This window comes from Marmota monax, unplaced genomic scaffold (genome assembly GCF_021218885.2).
Source record: "Marmota monax isolate L192 unplaced genomic scaffold, Marmota_monax_Labrador192_F-V1.1 WCK01_AAM20220418_F8-fsc00007, whole genome shotgun sequence".
Classification (NCBI taxonomy): domain Eukaryota; kingdom Metazoa; phylum Chordata; class Mammalia; order Rodentia; family Sciuridae; genus Marmota; species Marmota monax.
The window spans coordinates 28,896,976-28,917,212 of NW_026692781.1; the positions used below are offsets into that span (position 1 = coordinate 28,896,976).

The 20,237-nt window shown below is 34.6% G+C and overlaps 1 protein-coding gene across 5 annotated transcripts in view; it reads left to right on the forward strand.

The window, feature by feature from the left end:
* Ccdc150 (coiled-coil domain containing 150) overlaps positions 1–20,237 on the forward strand; it is a 127,588-nt gene that overhangs the window by 78,051 nt on the left and 29,300 nt on the right. For 4 of the 5 annotated variants that reach the window (XM_046447626.2, XM_058580343.1, XM_058580342.1 and 1 more), the window contains 5 exons: positions 8,137–8,244; positions 13,555–13,683; positions 15,064–15,233; positions 16,423–16,516; positions 17,238–17,407. In XM_046447626.2, the coding sequence (XP_046303582.1) occupies positions 8,137–8,244; positions 13,555–13,683; positions 15,064–15,233; positions 16,423–16,516; positions 17,238–17,407 (671 nt within the window). Of the gene's footprint in view, positions 1–8,136; positions 8,245–9,109; positions 9,678–13,554; positions 13,684–15,063; positions 15,234–16,422; positions 16,517–17,237; positions 17,408–20,237 lie in introns of those variants that run through there. The other variant, XM_058580344.1, reaches the window with a different exon arrangement.

The following is a 20,237-nucleotide window of genomic DNA, read 5'->3' on the forward strand; positions in this document are numbered from 1 at the left end:
TGGTGAGAAATAGGGGTTTAATTTCATTTTGTTGCATATGGATTTCCAGTTTTTCCAACACCATTTGTTGAAGAGGCTATCTTTTCTCCAATGCATGTTCTTGGCAACTTTGTCTAATATAAAATAATTGTAATTGTGCGGGTTAGTCTCTGTGTCCTCTATTCTGTACCATTGGTCTACCAGTCTTGGTCTTAGTCTACCAGTACCATGCTGTTTTTGTTACTGTTGCTCTGTAGTATAGTTTAAGATCTGGTATAGCGATGCCACCTGCTTAACTCTTCTTGCTAAGGATTGCTTTAGCCATTCTGGGTCTCTTATTTTTCAGATGAATTTCATGATTGCTTTTTCTAATTCTATGAGGAATGCCATTGGAATTTTGATCGGAATTGCATTAAATCTGTATAGTGCTTTTGGTAGTATGGTCATTTTGGTAATATTAATTCTGCCTATCCAAGAGCAAGATAGATCTTTCCATCTTCTAAGGTCTTCTTTGATTTCTGTCTTTAGGGTTTGGTAGCTTTCATTGTATAGATCTTTCACCTCTTTCATTAAGTTGTTTCCCAAATCTTTTTTTTTTTTTTTTTTTTTTTTGAGGCTATTGTGAATGGGGTAGTTTTCCTCATTTCCTTCTCAGAGACTTTGTCACTGATACACAGAAATGCCTTTCATTTATGGGTGTTGATTTTATATCCTGCTACTTTGCTGAATTCATTTACTAGTTCTAGAAGTGTTCTGGTGGAATTTTTTGGGTCTTCTAGGTATAGAATCATATCATCAGCAAATAGTGCTAATTTAAGTTCTTTCTCTATACATATCCCTTTGAATTCTTTCGTCTAATTGATCTGGCCAGTGTTTTAAGAACTATGTTAAATAGAAGTGGTGAAAAAGGGCATCCCTATCTTGTTCCAGTTTTTAGAGGGAATGCCTTCAATTTTTCTCCATTTAGAATGATGTTGGTCTTAGGCTTAGTGTAGATAGCCATTACAATGTTGACATATGTTCCTGTTATCCCCATTTTTTCTAGTGTTTTGAACATAAAGGGGTGCTGTATTTTGTTCAGTGCTTTTTCTGCATCTATTGAGATGATCATATGATTCTTATCTTTAAGTCTATTGATGTGATGAATTACATTTATTGATTTTCATATGTTGAACCAACCTTGTATCCCTGGGATGAATCCTTTTGATTATAGTGCACAATCTTTTTGATATGTTTTTGTATTCAATTTGCCAGAATATTATTGAGAATTTTTGCATCTATGTTCAATAGACATATTGGGCTGAAATTTTCTTTCTTTGATGTGTCTTTGCCTGGTTTGGGGATCAGGGTGATATTGGCCTCATAGAATGAGTTTGGAATTACTGCCTCTTTTTCTGTTTCCTGAAGTAAATTGAAGAATATTGTATTAGTTCTTCTTTAAAGGTCTTGTAGAAGTCGGCTGTGTATCCATCCAGTCCTGGGCTTTTCTTGGTTGGTAAGCTTTTGATGGTTTCTTATATTTCCTCACTTGATATTGCTCTGTTTAAATTGTGTATATCTTCCTGGCTCAATCTGGACAAATCGTATGACTTAAGAAATTTGTCGATGCCTTCAATGTCTTCTATTTTATTGAAGTATAAGATTTCAAAATAATTTGTAATTATCCTCTGTATTTCTGTGGTGTCTGTTGTGATATTACCTTTTTTATCATGTATGCTGGTAATTTGAGTTCTCTCCCTCCTTCTCTTCATTAGCGTGGCTAAGGGTCTGTCAATTTTATTTATTTTTTCAAAGAACCAACTTTTTGTTTTGTCAATTTTTTCAGTTGTTTCTTTTGTTTAGATTTCATTGATTTCAGCTCTAATTTTAATTATTTCTTGCCTTTCACTGCTTTTGCTGCTGATTTGTTTTTCTTTTTCCAGAGCTTTGAGATGTAGTGTGAAGTCATTTTATTTGTTGACTTTTTCTTCTTTTAAGGAATGAATTCCATGCAATGAATTTTCCTCTTAGTATTGCTTTCATAGTTTCCCAGAGATTTTAATATGTTGTGTCTGTGTTCTCATTTACCTGTAAGAATTTTTTAATCTCCTCCTTGATGTCTTCTGTAACCCATTGTTCATTTAGTAGCATATTGTTTAGCCTCCAGGTAATGGAGAAATTTTTATTTTTTATTTTGTAATTGATGTTCAATTTCATTCCATTATGATCTGATAAAATGCATCATAGCATCTTTACTTTTTTGTATTTGCTAAGAGTTGCTTTGTGGCATAGTATATGGTCTGCCGGGTTTCTGTTTTCGCGACTAAAAGGCTCAGGAGTCACTCCAGGTAAACTGGGCTAACTGGGCTGACTGGGCTGCACGAAATAACCACACAAGAGACACAAATACCTTTTTCTTTGGGATCACTGTGACGGCTCCTCTGACCTTAAGGGTCCGCAGGAAGAGAGAGCGAGAGCATGTGCTGACCCCTTTTATTGAGAAGAAGCTATTCAAATGAGACAAGAGTTCAGGTTTCAGGGGGCTGAGTCTATCTTCATGATTTCCACTGTCAGCAGGTTGACTGACACCTGGGTAGGCCACACCTAAGAGCACAGTAAGAGAAGGGGACACACACAAGGCACTTCCAAGGAAGATTCTATCCTAAACAGAGCAAGGGGTTATATTACAAAGGAACAGGTGAGCATAGCTTCACCCACGGGTAAAGCAAGACACACCCATGCACGAGACACTGGCCCTTGAACCCAAGAAGGGTGGGGAAAGTTCTGCCACATTTCTGCAACTGAGCGCCACAGCACCCAGCCGAGGAGTGTGACTCAGTCACGTGTAAGGTTGGTTTCCCACAATGGTCTGTTTTAGAGAAGGACCCAAGTGCTGCTGAGAAGAACGTGTATCCACTTGATGCAGGTTGAAGTATTCTATATGTTAGTTAAGTCTAAGTTATTGATTATGTTATTGTGTTCTGTAGTGTCTTTATTCAATTTTTGTTTGAAAAATCTATCCAGTTGTGAGAGAGGTATGTTAAAATCACCCAAGATTATTGTGTTGTGGTCAGTTTGCTTCCTGAACCTAAGAAGAGTTTGTTTGATGAGCATAGCTGCACCATTGTTTGAGGCATATATATTTATGATTGTTATTTCTTGTTGGTGTATGGTTCCCTTGAGCAGTATGTAGTGTCCCTCTTTATCCCTTTTGATTAACCTTGGCTTGAAATCTACTTTATTTGATATGAGTATGATAACCCCTGCTTGCTTCCACAGTCCATGTGAGGGGTATGATTTTTCCCAACCTTTCCCCTTCAGTCTGTGTATGTCTTTTCCTATCAGATGAGTTTCCTGGAGGCAGCATATTGGTTTGTTGTTGTTGTTGTTGTTGTTTTTAATGCAATCTGCTAGCATATGTCTTTTGATTAGTGAGTTTAAGCCATTAACATTTAGGGTTACTATTGAGACATGGTTTGTATTTCCAGCCATATTTGTTTATTTTTTTATTTAACTTGACTTGGTTTTCCTCTTTGATTAGTTTTTTCTTTAGTGTACTACGTCCCTCTGCTGATTTTCATTGCTGTTTTTCATTTCCACTTCATGAAATATTTTGCCAATATTTCTGTAGTGCCAATTTTCTAACTATAAATTCTTTTAACTTTTGTTTATCATGGAAGGTTTTTACTTCATCTTCAAATCTAAAGCTTAATTTTGCTGGATACAAGATTCTTGGTTGGCACCCATTATCTTTCAGAGCTTGAAATATGTTGTTCCAGGATCTTCTAGCTTTCAGTGTCTGTGTTGAAAACTCTGCCATTATCCTAATTGGTTTTATTCTATATGTAATCTGATTTCTTTCTCTTGTGGCTTTTAAAATTCTCTCCTTATTCTGTATGTTGGGCATTTTCATTATAATGTGCCTTGTGAATCTGTTGTGATTTTGTACATTTGCCGTCTGTAGGCTTCTTGAATTTGGATTTCCAATTCATTCTTCATGTTTGGAAAGTTTTCTGATATTATTTCATTGAATAGATTGTTCATTCCTTTTGTTTGGATCTCTGTACCTTTCTCTATCCCAATACCTTTTAAATTTGGTCTTTTTATGCTATCCCATTCTTGAATGTTCTGCTCATGGTTTCTTATCATTTTCGCTGTGTGGTCAGTGTTCTTTTCAAGATGATTTATTTTATCTTTATTGTCTGATATCCTATCTTCTAAGTGGTCTACTCTGTTGGTGATGCTTTCATTTGAATTTTTAATTTGGTTTTTTATTTCTTTCATTTCAATGATTTCTGTTTTTTGTTTGTTTGTTTGTTCGTTTTTTTAAGAACCTCTATCTCTCTTTTGAGGTGATCTTTTGCTTCTTGGATTTGTGTATGTAGCTCATTGTTGAAGTGATCTTTCACTGCCTATATTTGTTGTTTTATGTCTTCTTTGCAATCCCAAAACATTTTAACCATGTATGTCCTGAAATCTTTTTCTGTCATTTTTTCTGCTGTAGCTGCCAATGCTGCCAATGATATGTTGACTTGATTTGTTTGTGGTACTTTCTTCCATTGTCTTTTCATGTTGCTCATGTGTCTTCCTTTCCAGCTCTGTGGATCTGGTGTGTTATTGTTTTTATCCTATAGATTTGTAGGGCTCTTGTAGGGTTCCAAGATCCCTCCTTTATGGGGAAGGACAATGTTAACAGGTCCCAATATCAACAATATATCACCTATGAACAAATTGTTGTTATTAAGATATTTACAGTTTAGTCTCATGTCCAGAAATGTTGGATTCAATTATTATTTAAAATATAATCAGTAGTTTCATTAAAAGATTTACATTCTGGCAGTGGACAATGAACTGGGGGTCAGGCATAGGACAATATGTTGAGGGGAAAAGATGTGAGGGATAGAGATACTACATCTTAGGGAATGTGGAGGAGAAATCTAATGAAGATGGTTAGTAGCAGGGGAATAGAGAGGGAGTAATTTGGGGTAGACAAGTACGTGGGTAGATAGTAGAGTACATAAAACAAACACTTCTGTATTTAGAAAAATATAGGATGTAAAATTAGTAAAATTTAGAGGGTGAAAGAAGAGGAAAGAGAAAAAAAGGGAAAGAATGAAAGAAAAAAAGAGGCTTATGCAACCCCTCTATATTGTATAATTCAGGTGACTCAATCCTCAAAGTCCTATTTTATGCAAAGTTCTTGTTTATACATATATCGGGGATGTGAAGGCCAGAGGATAGAAGGGTAGAAGAGAAAGAAGAAAAAGTAGAAGGAGGAGGAAAAAAAAAATACTCTTAGAGATCCTTTTCTTTCCTTCTTCTCTTCTCATCCAGTAGGTAGAGTTGTCTGTTTTAAGCTGGTGTCTCTGCCCTCAGGATGGTATAGATAACCAGGGTGAGAAGACTGGACCTGGTGTGGAGCGTCTGGAAGCCGGGAGTGCCACCCACCAGTTCCAGCAGGGAAATAGCACCTCACGTGTCTTTTTTTGAGACCACTCATCTGACTTGAGCCCCCACTGTGGTCTCCCTCTCTTGCCTGGAAATTTCACAGATCCTGGTCTCTTTGTTATGCTCCAGACTTTGGTCCCCTCCCATCTCTTTCTTATCAGGTCCCACCTGCAGGACCTCTCACCCCAGGCTCACACCAGGTGGGCAGCGCCCTGTTGGAACTGCACTCCTGTCCAACTGAGACCTGTTTTTGTGTTGGGTGGCCACGTGCTGAGATATCGCCTCTGGGGAGGGGCGGGGAATTGGAAATCAGGTACCTGCTCAAATGGTGATCCCATCTGATAGCCATGCCCACCAAAAATGGCGAGGAAGGTTTTCCAAGATGGAGTTGGTCTGCTTCCAGCGTGTCTGGTGATGTGGGGACAGCTGCGGGATGGTCTTCTGCTGTGGATCAGTAGCAGCTGACTGACCTGCGTGGGAGTGGAGAGCAGTCTGGAGTTGTGCAGAGGTGCTGATAGGTGATTTTGCTAAGCCATTTGTGAGTCTTGCATGAGCTAGGACTGTGGTTTGGGTCTGGAGTCTAGAAACTTACCCAAACGCAGAGGCTCTGATTTCTGCACATGTGGTTGTAGCACTGGTGAATTCTGTGAAAATCTGCTGTATAGGGGTCTTCTCACACTCTCTGAGATGTTGTATTCTGTCTAGGCAAGACCTTGTGGATAAGCTGTCTGCTTTCTTGGTTTCCTGCCACAGAGCAGCCAGAATCAGGACTACCTCTATTCCGCCCGCCATCTTGTATCCACCCTCCATTTCTTAGTTATCTGTTTCTCTATTGTTAATATAATTAGAGTTATATACATATGTATATATTTAGACCAGTTGAAACAATATGAGCGTATGACCTTGACCTAAATTATTTCTATTCCTAAGACTGGCTGATAAGACAGTTATAGAAACTGCTTGGATTTTAATGATCACAGAAACACCAGACCTCTGAGAGGCAGCAGTATTTATTTGCTTCGGACCCATTCTTCTTTGTTTCTTCCCATTTTGAATGTCCTGAGTTAATTTTTGCCAAGTGAGAGACTCCATATAAATATCAAAGTGCTTTATGAATAAGAACATGCTGTCTGGAGTTTCAAGGCATTTTATTGGGCACTTACGGGATCAAGTAGGATGAATTATCTAAGTATTATTGGGGAATAGGACTTTGTATTACTTGAAGAGAGGCAAACATTAAAGTCTTCTTAGTCATACAGTTCATTTTTCCTTGGGTTCTGTGGACTAACAGTGGTTTATATTTAAAATAGATAATTGTTGAATCAATACCTCTCTTTAGAGATACCATTTTAATTCTTATCCTTAAGTGAAAACCATGATTAATTTTTACTAATGATTTGGAGAGCCACAGCACATGTTTTCTACTGTATACTGTGGAAGAGATTGGCAGAAACTGACAAAGGTGAAAGAAACAAGTATTCTGCTGATGAAATAAGAGAGATTTCCTAAGCCAGACTCCAAAAATCAAAGGTTGAATGTTTCCTCTGATACATGGAAGGTAGTCTAAAAGATCAGGGGAGGTAGAAGAAGGGAATTGAGAAGGAGGAATGACAGGATAATGGAAAAATCCGTGGAATGTTTGAACCTAACTTACCAGTATACATTATATGAATATATTACAGTGAATCATATTATGTATACCCAGAAGACACTAATTTTTTTAATAATATAAAATAGATCTTCAGTAGACTAGAGAAAAGGAAACAGGGAGGGTAAGTAAAATACTGGAGATTTAACTCCATGCATTTATAATTATCTCAAAATAAATCATAATGTTATGTATAATTTATGAACCAATAAAAAATTAAAAAAGAGATTTCCTAAGACAAAGCTTTTTTCTACCCTATTAGCACTCAAATTTTTAACAATTCCTGAAAATCTAATAGCTACAGCCAAAAGGGTGTTTGCTGTCCACAGATAGCAAATAAAATATCAAGAAAAAATTAAATAACATTTATAAATTTAAAAATGTGGATAAGGGCTGGGGATGTGGCTCAGTGATCTAGTGCCCCTGAGTTCAGTCCTGGTATCAAAAACAAAACAAAACAAAAAAATTTGGATACATATTTGTTGATTCACGGATAGGCTCAGTAATGTTAATTGTTCTTTTATATAAGAGGGCTAAGAGGAAGAAAATATGGCAAATTATAGAATTTGCATATTTGTAAGTATATGTTATTTTTATCCCACAAGATAATTTTAAAAGAGAAATATGTATAGTTATCCTTATGAGTTAGTTTTAAAATATAATGGAGTTGAATTCCAATTATTCAACTTTTCTAATTCTTTGTCAGTAAAAAACAAGAATGTATTTCTATTTCTTGCACATTGACAATGCTAATTATCCATATTCAAAGGTTTTTGAATGCCAGGTACTAAAATTCCTTTAAAATTGAAATATATTAAATACAAAATCTCACTGTTAAGTTTATATATCATATCGATTTGTATTTTCCATGAGCAATAGAAACCAAATGAGTTATCTCAGTACATTTAAATGGCTATAATATACTTTTAACTGTGAGTTGAAATAGAATTCTTTGCATGATTAGAAAAACTTGAAGATTTTTTTTTGAAAGTTTCAAGTTTCCTCTGTTAATTTTTTTGCAAAACTTACATCTCCTCTTCTTGGAAATTATGAAGTTCATTATTTTTCTATGTTCTTTCTAGGCAAAAGTTAAACAGCTAGAAGAACAACTTCAGTGTTTTACTGAAACCAGTTTACAGAATGAACATCTACGCAAGCTGAATAAGGCTCTAGAGGCCAAATATGCTCATGTATGTTTAATAACTTCAAAAGCTGATTGCTGTCTGATTGCTGTTCTGTTGTTTTAGTTTTTAAGAAATTGTTTGATGCCCTTTTCCCTACTTTACCATACAATTCCAGAAGGATGAATATCCAATCTTGATTCAACAAACATTTTTAAGCACTACTGTGTACAAGATTCTACTAGGCCATAGAGGAATTCATATTATAAAGGTGCCTGAAGCAGAATCAAGACATTCAACTTGCTTCTAAGGATGTTTATGAATGTTCTTAATAAACCTTATTATAGAATAGAAAGTTATGCCTTTCAGAAAAAATATAGATTATATTAATGAGCCTGCATAGAAAGCATTAATATGATTGGAAGCATTGGTAAATGCTTTCATAAAGGAAGTGTTTTTTTAATTTGAGCCTAAAAAATCTTAGCAGATGGGAGGAACAAGTATCTGTTTTTTGAGTGATAGGCAAACTCAGAACTCAGTGCCAACAAGGTATACCTGCAACAGTCAGAAGCTCACCTGAAAGAGGTATTAATAGTGAAGATGTTTTCTTATCAGCAAGAAGAGTGTTGAGGCTGAAACCTTTGTAGGTCACATAACATTTCAACAAATTAATTAAACAAGCAAAATATATAAAATATTTAGTGAAGAACTTAACCCAGGAATGTGTTACCAAAAGAAAGTGGTTCTTTTAATGATTACAGATTATTAGGTTATTTTAAAAATCTTCAACTCTAGGTGTAAGCATGTATGATTTCTGTATCTACAATATTTGTGTGTATGGACCCCCTGTAACCAAGGTACTAGAATATGTCTTCCGGTGGAATAGTCATGGAGTTCTAGCTACTTGCTCTACTGATGAGTGATGAGGTCACAAAGTTGTAAGAGTGACCTCATTAGATACACTCTCCTACAGGAAATTTGGTTTAAGGCCTATTTCTTTACTAGGTCATACTTTACAGTGTGATCTCTTCATTCTGAAAGCAAAGGAACACATTTCCAAACCTTTTTTTTTTTTATTTTGGCTGCTGCTTTTTATTGCTGTTTCTCTGAGAGAAACAATTCCTTGAAAAATAGCACTAAATTTAGTTAATTTTTTATTTTGTTTATAAATGGTGATGCCACCAAGAAGAAGGAAATCTCCAGAGAGGCCAGCGTCTTCAAAATCCCTTGAAAGCTCTAGGTCTTATGTAAATAATGTAAAGGAGAGAACTTCAACAGTTGGTTTGCCCAGTGTTCTTCCAAACTCCACACGCCGTGTGAGTTTTGCACCTACACTGCCTTCTGTGAGAACATCTCAGGAGATTGGAGACTCCAGAATCTCTCTAAAGACACTTTTGAATGCTATTAAAACTATGGAGGGAAGATTAGAAGGCAAAATAGACATTCTTGCCTCAAGACCCTTACTAAATGATGAATCACCAAATTGTTTTAAACAGGATTTGGTAAGTGAAGAACACAAATAAAATCTTAGGGAAACTTCAGATTTATATGATAATGAAGAAAGCAGTAACAATCTAGGAAGATAATACTTAAAGATATGCATAACAACAAATAAATTGGTTCTTAACAAATAATAAAAACTGATGTAAATTTTGAAACCATTCTTGGCCATCAGCTAATTTTCATTTGGGCATAGAAAATTTGGCTTGAGTTACAATTGAGTTTTTATAAATCTAATTGAGTTTTTAAAAATTCAAAATTTCTAACTAATCTCAACATTTGAGCTAAAATGCTTGAATAAGTCATGATTTAAAAATAGAAATAGGGGCTGGGGTTGTGGCTCAGCGATAGAGCGCTCCTCTCGCACGCGCAGGACCCTGGGTTCGATCCTCAGCACCATGTAAAAAATAAATGAGTGAAATAAAGGTATTTTGTCCAACTATAAAATAAATATTAAAAAAATAGAAATACATTAATCCAAAAATCCCCATGAAATTGAACATTGGGATGTACTTTCCAGAGAGAACTTATTAGAGCATCCATCTTTGCTGGAAGTTTAAAAATAAAAAATACTATAGATGATCTTATGAAGTAGACTACTATTTAGATACTTTGTGTAAACAGTTTCGTTAGCAATATTGTTTGTGTGTGTGTGTGTGTGTGTGTGTAAATATATCTTGTAAACACTGGTAAAATTTTAAAAATTAAAACGTATTATTTTTTAGAAAAAAAATCAATAGATCTTTAGAACCAATGAATTGGCTTCTTTGCACTATTCTGTAATCCTTACAGAAAAAGTTAAAGTATTTTAAATGTTGCAGGTTAAATTTTAAGGATATATAAACATGTTGAGAAAGGTGTGGGAAAAAGACATTCTTGGTTGCTGTTGGGAGCATAAATGGTACAAATTCCTATGGAGTACAACTTGGTAATAATTGTGACAAAATTCGATCTCACAATTTAACTTCTAGGATTTTTCCTTACATATTTAGTAGCTTATACACATGACTTGTTTAAAGATTACTTACTGAAGAGTTGTTGATGAATAGCAAAAGGCTGCAAGCAACCAGAATCCAATCAATGAGACTGGCTAGATAAATCACATGTATCTTAGCTTGTAATCTACTTCAAGATATGTATATTATTAGGTTAAAACAAGGTTCAGAAATAGATAGTATTTTACTGTTTGCATGCAAAAAGGGCAGGGAAATAAACAATATATACATGCATATTTATTTGTATATGCATTGTGTTTATAATAAGCTGGCAAAATTTTTGAGGAAGGAAACTATGGCTGAGAGATTTTTTTTACATTTTTTTGTACATTAAAAAAATAAGGTGAATGTGCTATATGTTCAAATTGTTAACTTATGGATATATTTCATTTTAAATAAAACTAAAAGCTAAGGAAGAATAGTCTTTTCAACAAATTGTGCTAGAATAATTGGATATCCATGTGTAAAAATGAAAACTATTTTATCCATACTTCACAACATATATAAAAATTAATTGAAAATGGATCATAGATCTAAATGTAAACTCTAAAACTATAAAGCTAGAAGAAAACGTAAAAAGACATCTTTGTGATCTTGGGTTACGCAAAAATTTCTTAAATTTAACATCAGAAGTGTGATCCAGAGGGTTGGTTCTATGGTAGAGCACTTGCCTAGCATGCATGAGGCTCTAGGTTTGATTCTCAGTACCAGGGGAATCAGGGAACAAAAATTATAATCAATAAAGGAAAAATTATAATCAATAAAGGGACAAAAGTGGTAAATTGTACTTTATTAGAATTGACATGTGCATTCTTCGAAGGCATTAAGAGAAATAAAGAAATAATCAACAGACTGGGAGGAAATATTTACAAACCACTTTTGTGGTTAAGGTCTTTTCTCTAGAATGGGTTTTTTAAAAATCTCAAAATTCATTAGGGAAACAGCCCAGTAACAAGAATGGGTAAAATATCAAACAGATATTTCAAAAAAAGATACATGAATGATGATAGATAAGCACTTGAAAGTTATTAAACATCCACCATTAGGGAAATTCAGTGAGATATTACCATACACCTATAAGAAGTTCTAAAATTTTTCATACCAAGTTATCATACCAAGTGTTAGGATGTAGAACAACTAACTCTGATACATTGCTGATGGGAATGTAAAATAGCACAACCACTTTGGAAGGTAGTTTGCTACTTTTTAAAAAACGCAAGGCATGCTACCACTATGTGAATCTAAGTTGGTTCACTCCAAAGTATTTCCCATTAAAAAATGAAAGAATATGTCTATACAAAGACTTGTACCCAAGTGTTCTCAGCAGCTCTATTTGTAATAGCTTAGATCTGGAAACAACTCAAGTATCCAAGAGGTAAATAGTTAAGTAAATTGAGATATATCCAGATAGAATACTAAGCAACAGAAAGGAATGAACTATTGATGCATGCAATAAATTGAATAAATCTCAAAATAACTATGAAAGAGTACATAACAATGACTCCATTTATATCAAATTCTAGGAAATGCAAACTATTGTGACTGAAAACAGATCAGAGCTTGCCTTGGGTTGGGTTGAGAAAACAGGGAGAAATAAAGGGGGAGATTACAAAAGGACATAAAGAAACTTTTGGGGTAATGAAAATGTTCACTATTTTTATTATGATTTCAAGGGTTTATTCAAGTCAAAACTTCTCAGATTGTACACTTTATATATATGGAGCTTATTGTGTCAATTATACCTCAGTAACAGTTTTAAAAGAATATGAATGTGTTACCTGTTCAAATATTTATTATATCAAAATGTTTAATATTCTTGTCAGAACTGTAGAGATAGAGAATGAATTAATGTTTACCTGGGGATGGATGGGTTTGGAGGGGCAGTGAATGCAAAGAGGTAGTAGAAAGGAAGAAGTGATGATGGAAGGGTTCTTATCATGATTATGGTGGTGGTCACATAAGCATGTGTATGGAACAGTCCAATATGTGTGTGCACATGCACCTCTGGGACACACACAGGTGCATGAAAAGTTAAAAAATGGTGAAAACTGATTGAATTCTGTAATCTAGTTAATAATAGTAATAATAATAATAATAATAATAATAAGCCAATTTTGCTATGGAACTACAAAAAACTTTTTATACTATTTTTCAAATATTTTGTAGCCCTATAATTTGAGATTAAAAAGGTTTTTGTTTTTGTTTTTTCTTTTGGCATCAGGGATTGATTGAATCCTGGAGAGTTCAACCATTGAGCCATGTCCCCAGCTCTTTTTTTATATTTTATTTTGAGACAGTCTTGCTAAGTTGTTTAAGGCCTTGCAAAGTTGCTAAGGCTGGCTTTGACCTCATGATCCTCCTAACTCAGCCTCCCAAGCTGCTGGGATTATTGTGCCACTGTGCCTGGCTAAAGTAATATTTAAAATAGTGTGATTATCTAAAATGATGGTGTGGCTCCACTGGGAGTGTTTCAAGAATATAAAATTCTAAGACTTCTACCTGGTTTATAGAACTATTTATTATTTATTTGTCTTGGCTTTTATTATATTAATTTATGCATTTACATTTTCAAAAAGAAGTTCCATGATAATCATTTTACATTTTGTCTTCATAATATTACTATTTCTATTCATATGTTTTCATAGGGAGTGACTAATATGTTAGGTTTACCTGTGTTTTTTCACACAGATTTTTGTTGTTGTTGTTGTTGTTATTTTGCAGTTTTCTATAAAGGGATAAACAGCTAATAAAGATGGAATTTATTTATACTAATGAATAAAAGTTTAATTAAGCATCTTCAGTTTGGTTTTTAAATTGCTGTGCCTTATTCTCATCATTGATTTATGGTATTTTAGAAAATTATTGTTTCTATTTTTCTATTAAGGTGAAATCCATTCTTGAAAAAAATGAAGAAGAGCTATCTCAAGCAGTGAAGTGTCGAGATACAGCCCTGCAAGAGAGTCATAAGTTGAAAGGGAACTTGGAGGCTTTGGAGGATAGGGAAAATAAGAAGGCAAGGCATCTCTCTGTTCTGAAAGTTTGTCACTAAGATGAAGTGCTTATTAAAGCTTTCACGAGCCGTATTACTGATCTTCTTGTATCTGTTAGTAAAAGGAATGAGAAGTAATCAGAGGAAGAGTTCTTTTTATAGAAGATAACTTCATTATGGTTTTAAATATTTCCCTTAAAGATATGTCATGTAACTCCAATGTTTTTTAACTGTCTTGAAAGAATCAAAAGTCTTAATTTTTCCTATTAAAATTCATCTGACCTTGGTAATAATAACATTCATACTTTTGTTTCGTTAATGTGATATAACAGTACTATGATGCTTTCTCTTTAACATTCCTATGGTGTGTGCTTAGTGGGAACAGAAGTCACATCCCAAACTTTGCTTTTTTAAAACATTTTTATTTTTAATTGATACACTGTAATTGTATATATTTGTGCCATTCTGTATGACATGTATACAATATATAATAATAAGATTGAGGTAATTAAGATCTCTGTTACCTCAGACATTTATCATTTCTTTGTGTTGGGAACATTCAAAATCCTATGAGTCATTTTGAAATATTCAACTAGTTTTTGTCAACCATAATTACCTGTTGTGCTTAGTACATTAGGAGTTTTTTCTCCTATCTGGCTGTACTCCTGAACTGTTAACCATCCCATCTCCATCCACATTCCCCCTCATTCTTCCCAGGCTTTGGTAACCAATATTCTATTCTATGCTTTTGTGAGATCAACTTCTTAGCTTCCACATGTAAGTGAGAACATAAAGTATTTGTCTTTCTGTGCTTGATTTATTTCACTTAATGTCCCCCAGTTCCACCATGTTGTTGCAAATAATAGAATTTCATTATTTTTATTGCTGAATAATATTATCCTGCATATATATGTATCACATTTTCTTTGTCCATTTATCTGACCACATTCCAAACTTCTTGAGAGCAGATACTAGATTTTGCCTCTCTGCAGAGGGCTGTGAGCTATATCTTTCTTCAACAGCTTCCAATTTCTCTTGCAGTCTAGAAAAAGAGATAATTCTGATGGATTTCAGATGTGTTCTCTTCTGACCCCATCAGAAGACAGCTAAGCATACCACCTGGGAACACCTCTGAACTCACGAATTTGTCAACCTTATCATCTCTGGTTAATGTGTGTGCTGTGTAGTGATAGTAGTCTACCATGTTTTCTGTAGGATCAGGGGTCTACTTTGCTTTTTCTCAAAGTCACAATAACTTAAGAAATATAAAAATATAATGTATTTTAGTTATTCATTTTAGTGTTCTACCATACCTGCTCTCCATACTCTCTCCTAGGAGTAATGAGACACACAAGTGTAATCAGAAAGGATCAAGAGTATTTGTCTTGTTTCATTTTCTTTTAGGTAGGAAACTTTCAGCGACAATTAGCAGAGGCTAAAGAAGACAACTGCAAAGTTACAATCATGTTGGAAAATGTGCTGGCTTCTCATAGTAAGATGCAAGGTGCTTTAGAGAAAGTACAGATAGAGCTTGGGCGAAGGGATTCAGAGATTGCAGGCCTCAAGAAAGAAAGGTACCTGTGATTATTTTCTGTCCCCCATATTGCTGCATTGTGTACTATAAAGGAATGTCCAGAGAGAACATGAAGTCACTTTTTATCACTTCCCTCATGAAAGACTACTAAAATTTTCTTTAAAGATCTAGCAAATTGGGGGAAACCTGGAATTAGAAGTGAACATAACTTCTAAAAATTCAAAATGGCCATGTTTTGTTGTTATGTGAAGAAGTATGTATCCTTGAAAGTCATGCTGCATTGCTGTTTTTCCTTTGTTACTTTCTAATTTAAACCTAATTCTTCTCTTGGCTCTATGAATAGTAATAGTATTACTGAGATAATTAAAGCTGGACTGGGGTTGTAGCTCAGTGGTGGAGCACTCTCCAACCATGCATGAGGCCCTACTTTTGATCCTCAGCAACTGGGAAAAAGAAAATATATATATGTATTTGACTACTTTAGTTTGAATTATTTATTTATTACTATCCTGTTTCAAGATTAAAAATTATTTTGGGTGAACTATTCTGAGAACTAACTACTTCTAGCCTTGTTTTACAAATAAGCTCTTCTTTGTTTTAAAAATTATATAAAATTTTCCTTTTAGGTTAAAGAACAAATGGCCTGAGTATAACAGGGCTTCTAAAATACATTGTATGTATTAGTGGTGCAAGTTGCCTCTGTGTTGTGAGAGAATAAATGGATTCTACTTTCTTCATTGTGCTTATATTTTTTTACATATTGTGAAAATATATTATCTTTGAAGTAAAACCAAAAGTCAAGAGGACAATATTAAAAATATTGTTTGCCATTCACAATAAATTTCTAAGGAACTTTGTATTTAGAATCAAAAATCTCATCAGCAAAATAATCCTAATAAAAGTGATGAGTTTTTTTTAACAATTAGTGATATAGGTAGTGTAAAATTACCAGCCTATGAGTTATTCAGAAACATATATTGATAGCTTAATGCATCAAGCCAAGTTGAACCATAGATGGGACAAGTTATCTAATTCCTTAGGAGCCTTAGTTTATTTCTCTGAAGCTGAGACTGTAATTGTCATTTACCAACTCAGGTATTTTGAGCATTTGTGACCTACTACATATGACGCTCTTTGAGCGTCTTAGAAGAAAAGTGTCCTGAAACTCCAAGTGGTATAATTCTTAGATGATTCTAATCTAGAATCACTCTTGGGCTTTTTATTTTTAGGGCTCTAAATCAACAGAGGGTGCAGAAGCTAGAAGCTGAAGTGGACCAGTGGCAGGCCAGAATGCTTGTTATGGATGCACAGCACAGCAGTGAGGTAAGGGCCAGGTGTTTAAAGATGAAAATACTGAGCTATTTTATTTTATTAGGATGTTGCTGTTTGAAAAAAATTAAGTGAAAAAAATCAAGTAAATTTCTTTTTCACTCAAGTCTGAGTTTTTAAGCAGTGACATACTTAAAAATTGGAAATGAACCTAATTTTAAGCCTCACAATGAGTCACTTATTGGCAATCCAGGAACATAATTATGACTGATATTCTTTGTCTTGTATAGTCCACATCTTTTCACTTAATGCACAAATGATTTCAGAAACTAAAAGACTTAGAAACATAATATATTAGAAACATAACATAATCTCAAAAATAGCTGGAATGATCCCACTGTTAATAAGGAAACACAAACACGTGTGCACATACATAAATATGTATCTATGCATATGAATATATATAAAATATGCATGGATATTTTATATAAATAAGTCTTTTTGGAAGAATATACAAGAAATAGTTGCCAGTTTTTATCTCTCCTAGGGAATGAAACCAGAAGGTGATAGGATTGGGAAGAGGAATTTTAGTTACAATTTTTGAGAAATTAAGCTGGCTCTATTTTCCAAAGCTCTCTGATGATCACTGCAGCATAGCCTTCCCATTGCCTTCTAAGAGTCTCCTATTTCAATGGCACTTGAGGATACAGTGTAAGGAATGTAATGGGCTTCTTGCATCTATTATAATGGCATTAAAAACACTCCTCTCTTTCAGATGGAGCCTCTACACAAAGCTCTAGAAATAGCAAGAGAAGACAACAGGAAATTGGCCTTGAGCCTGGAGCAAGCTCTTCAGACAAATAATCATCTGCAATGTAAGCTAGATCACATTCAAGAAAAATTGGAAAAAAAAGAACTTGAGCGGCAGAATTTGGAAACCTTCAAGTAAGGGCAATATAGTCACAGTAAACTTGGGAAAGAGCCTCTGGAAGAGTAAGACCAGTTCATTTACATAAGCCAGTTAAATGCTTTTCTCCTACTTTGAGCTAGTACTCAAGTCAAACCATAGTAAAAAACCAAGCCTAGATGATCACCAGCAGATAACAGCTGGCTGGCGCATGCCCATTTGGTTCTCCTTTTCATCTCTTCCTTCTCCCATGGTCAGGTCAAGCTGCTTCCTTATGTGAAGGTTAAAAAAAAATTAAATAATATTGATTGGAAAGGATTCTTACATTGTTTCTTCCAAGCTTATGCATCCTTTTGAAGCATGATTTGGACAAGGAATAAGCAGTCTAGGTGAGACTAGAATGGAACAATTCCATCTAAGTAGATGTTGAACCATTAATTATTTTCAATTTTGACATGAAATTAGTTAGATCAAGCCCATCAAGTTCAGGACAAACCACTTAAGTTTTGTCTTAAGTTAAAACCTAGGTAAATATGATTTAGATACTAATATTATTAAATGAAAATTTATACCTAAGCTAAATGCAGTATGCATGTAGATCTTTGTTCTTTTCAGTTAGTGTACATGTTGATATAGGAGACAGGAATGAACTGAAGCAGAACAAGGTATTTTTCATATATGTGATCTGTGCAAATTTTATATTCTGATAAAATGTTAACAATTACTGCCTCAAGACTACTCAGAATTAGTTAAAACAATATTGTTTATGTAGTGGTTGGCCAAATCACTTAAAACCCCCTCAGTAGCCAGGCACAGTGGTGTACACCAGAAATCCTAGCAGTTTGGGAGGGTGAAGCAGGGGGATCACAAGTTCGAGATCAGTCTCAACAACTTTGCAAAACTCTATCTCAAATTAAAATAATAAGGGCTAGGGATATAGTTCAATAATACAGTGCCCCTGGGATCAGTTCCCAGTACCAAAACCAAAATAAAACAAAAACCCAGAACTCTCAATGACAACTTAGGTAGATAGGGTTTAGATAGCTAATAAATTATTTCAAACCCTGAAAATGCTCCAGGTAACCATAAAATATAATCCCTCCTCCTACTGCTAAAATGATCATAGCTGGATCATTTAGAGGAAAAGGGTGAACTGAAAGTCAGAGGTCTCCTTGCAGCATTTGCTTCAGAATTTACCTTTATGTCACTGTTTAATAGTTCATGTTTTCATCATGCTTCACATAAGACCTGTCAGCCTCTTGAAATTATGCAGGAAGAAAGACCAAGTTTGGGAGATTGTGTTTTAGACATGTTGGTTTTGAGGTAGAATTTTTAGACTGAGAAATGGAAGCCCAATTTTGACAAGAAGTTAGAAGTTGAAATTCATACTTTACAAAGATGAAAGCTGATGTCTTTGGGTGGGTTAGTGTGCCCAGAAAGAAGTCTAGGAAGTGAACCAAGTTCAGAACTTGGGGGATCCACTACATTTCAAGGGGAAGGAACAAAAGTCAGAAAGGAAGCATTTACAGAGGCAAGGAAAGAATTTGGAGGATATAGAGTCACTGTAGGCAGAAATGAGTCAGATGCTACAAGAGTGGCAAAAACAATGAGACCAGAGACAGAGCATTAATCTTTGCAACTGGTACCTGCTGAGCATCCTTCAGTTAGTCAGTTTTTGTCCATCTAGAAAATTAAAAGGAATAAGTGATTGATGAGAAAAGGCAATGGTGAAAAGAAAGATTGAATAGTAGTTCATGAAGAAAAGTAGTAGATGAAGAAAAGTTATTCTGCTAGGGTCTTGTTTTAGGATAGGAGGAACTGGAGCATGATTGAAGAGTAGGGGAAAGAATCTTATAGAAATGGAGAAAAATGAGAACAAAGAAAAGTAGAGGGGTTATCATTGAAATTGAGGTTATGCATTTCTTCCTCTGAGATCAGAAGGAAAGGAAAAGAAGGTGGTTCATTATTCAGAGAACCAGTGGTGGATGGTCTGATATTTTTCTTAGAAGAAATTAAAAGCAAATTGAATAAGTTCTAGAGATGTATATAACATAGTGCCTGTAGTTTACAGTGCTGTACTATATTGCTTAAACTTTGTTAAGAGGGTAGATTTTATGTTATGTTTCAGAGTTGGAGATGGATATGAAAGTTGAGGGTAAAAGGAAAATTAGTTTTAAAAATTAAATTAAAATTAAAGTTAATAAAAGCTCAAATTGCATTTGAAAAATACAAATTACATTTAATAAAAATTAGAATTTTTAGGACTAGATAATAGTAGCTGACATGTATTGTGCTGAGCACTTCCTTTTTTACTGTGACTATTTGATGCTAGGTACTGTTGTTATTCCCATTTTACAGATAAGGAAACAGGCATGGAAAGATGATTTACTATAACAAGATCACATATCATCTTGTTAGAGTCGGGATTTAGATCTAGGCAGCAGCAGGCTGACTCTAAAACCTCTAGTCTTTATCACTTTGCTAGAATAAGCACAATAAATTTAAAGACAATTTAGAAAGTTGTTAAGAAAATAAAAATACAATACCTGCTACACAAATAATGGTTTGTTCCCTTTATGGATCTCCATGTATTTTTTGTCCATTTTTTAGATTGGTGTGGGTGGGGGAGGAATGTGGGTATGTAATAAATAACAAAATAGTCATCTCCCTTGACTTCGGATCTCCCATCTGTTTATGTGGTGCCATTAGAACATGTGTCAGCAACTTTTTTGAGATGATGTGCCAAAGTTGATTGCCATGTTCCCACCTGAGGACCAGGAAGTAAGGGTGGGGCACAGTTGCAGTTGTCTCCTGCAGGTCTCATTCTATAGACCAAGCCAAGTAGACTAGCTGAGTCCATTAGCAGAG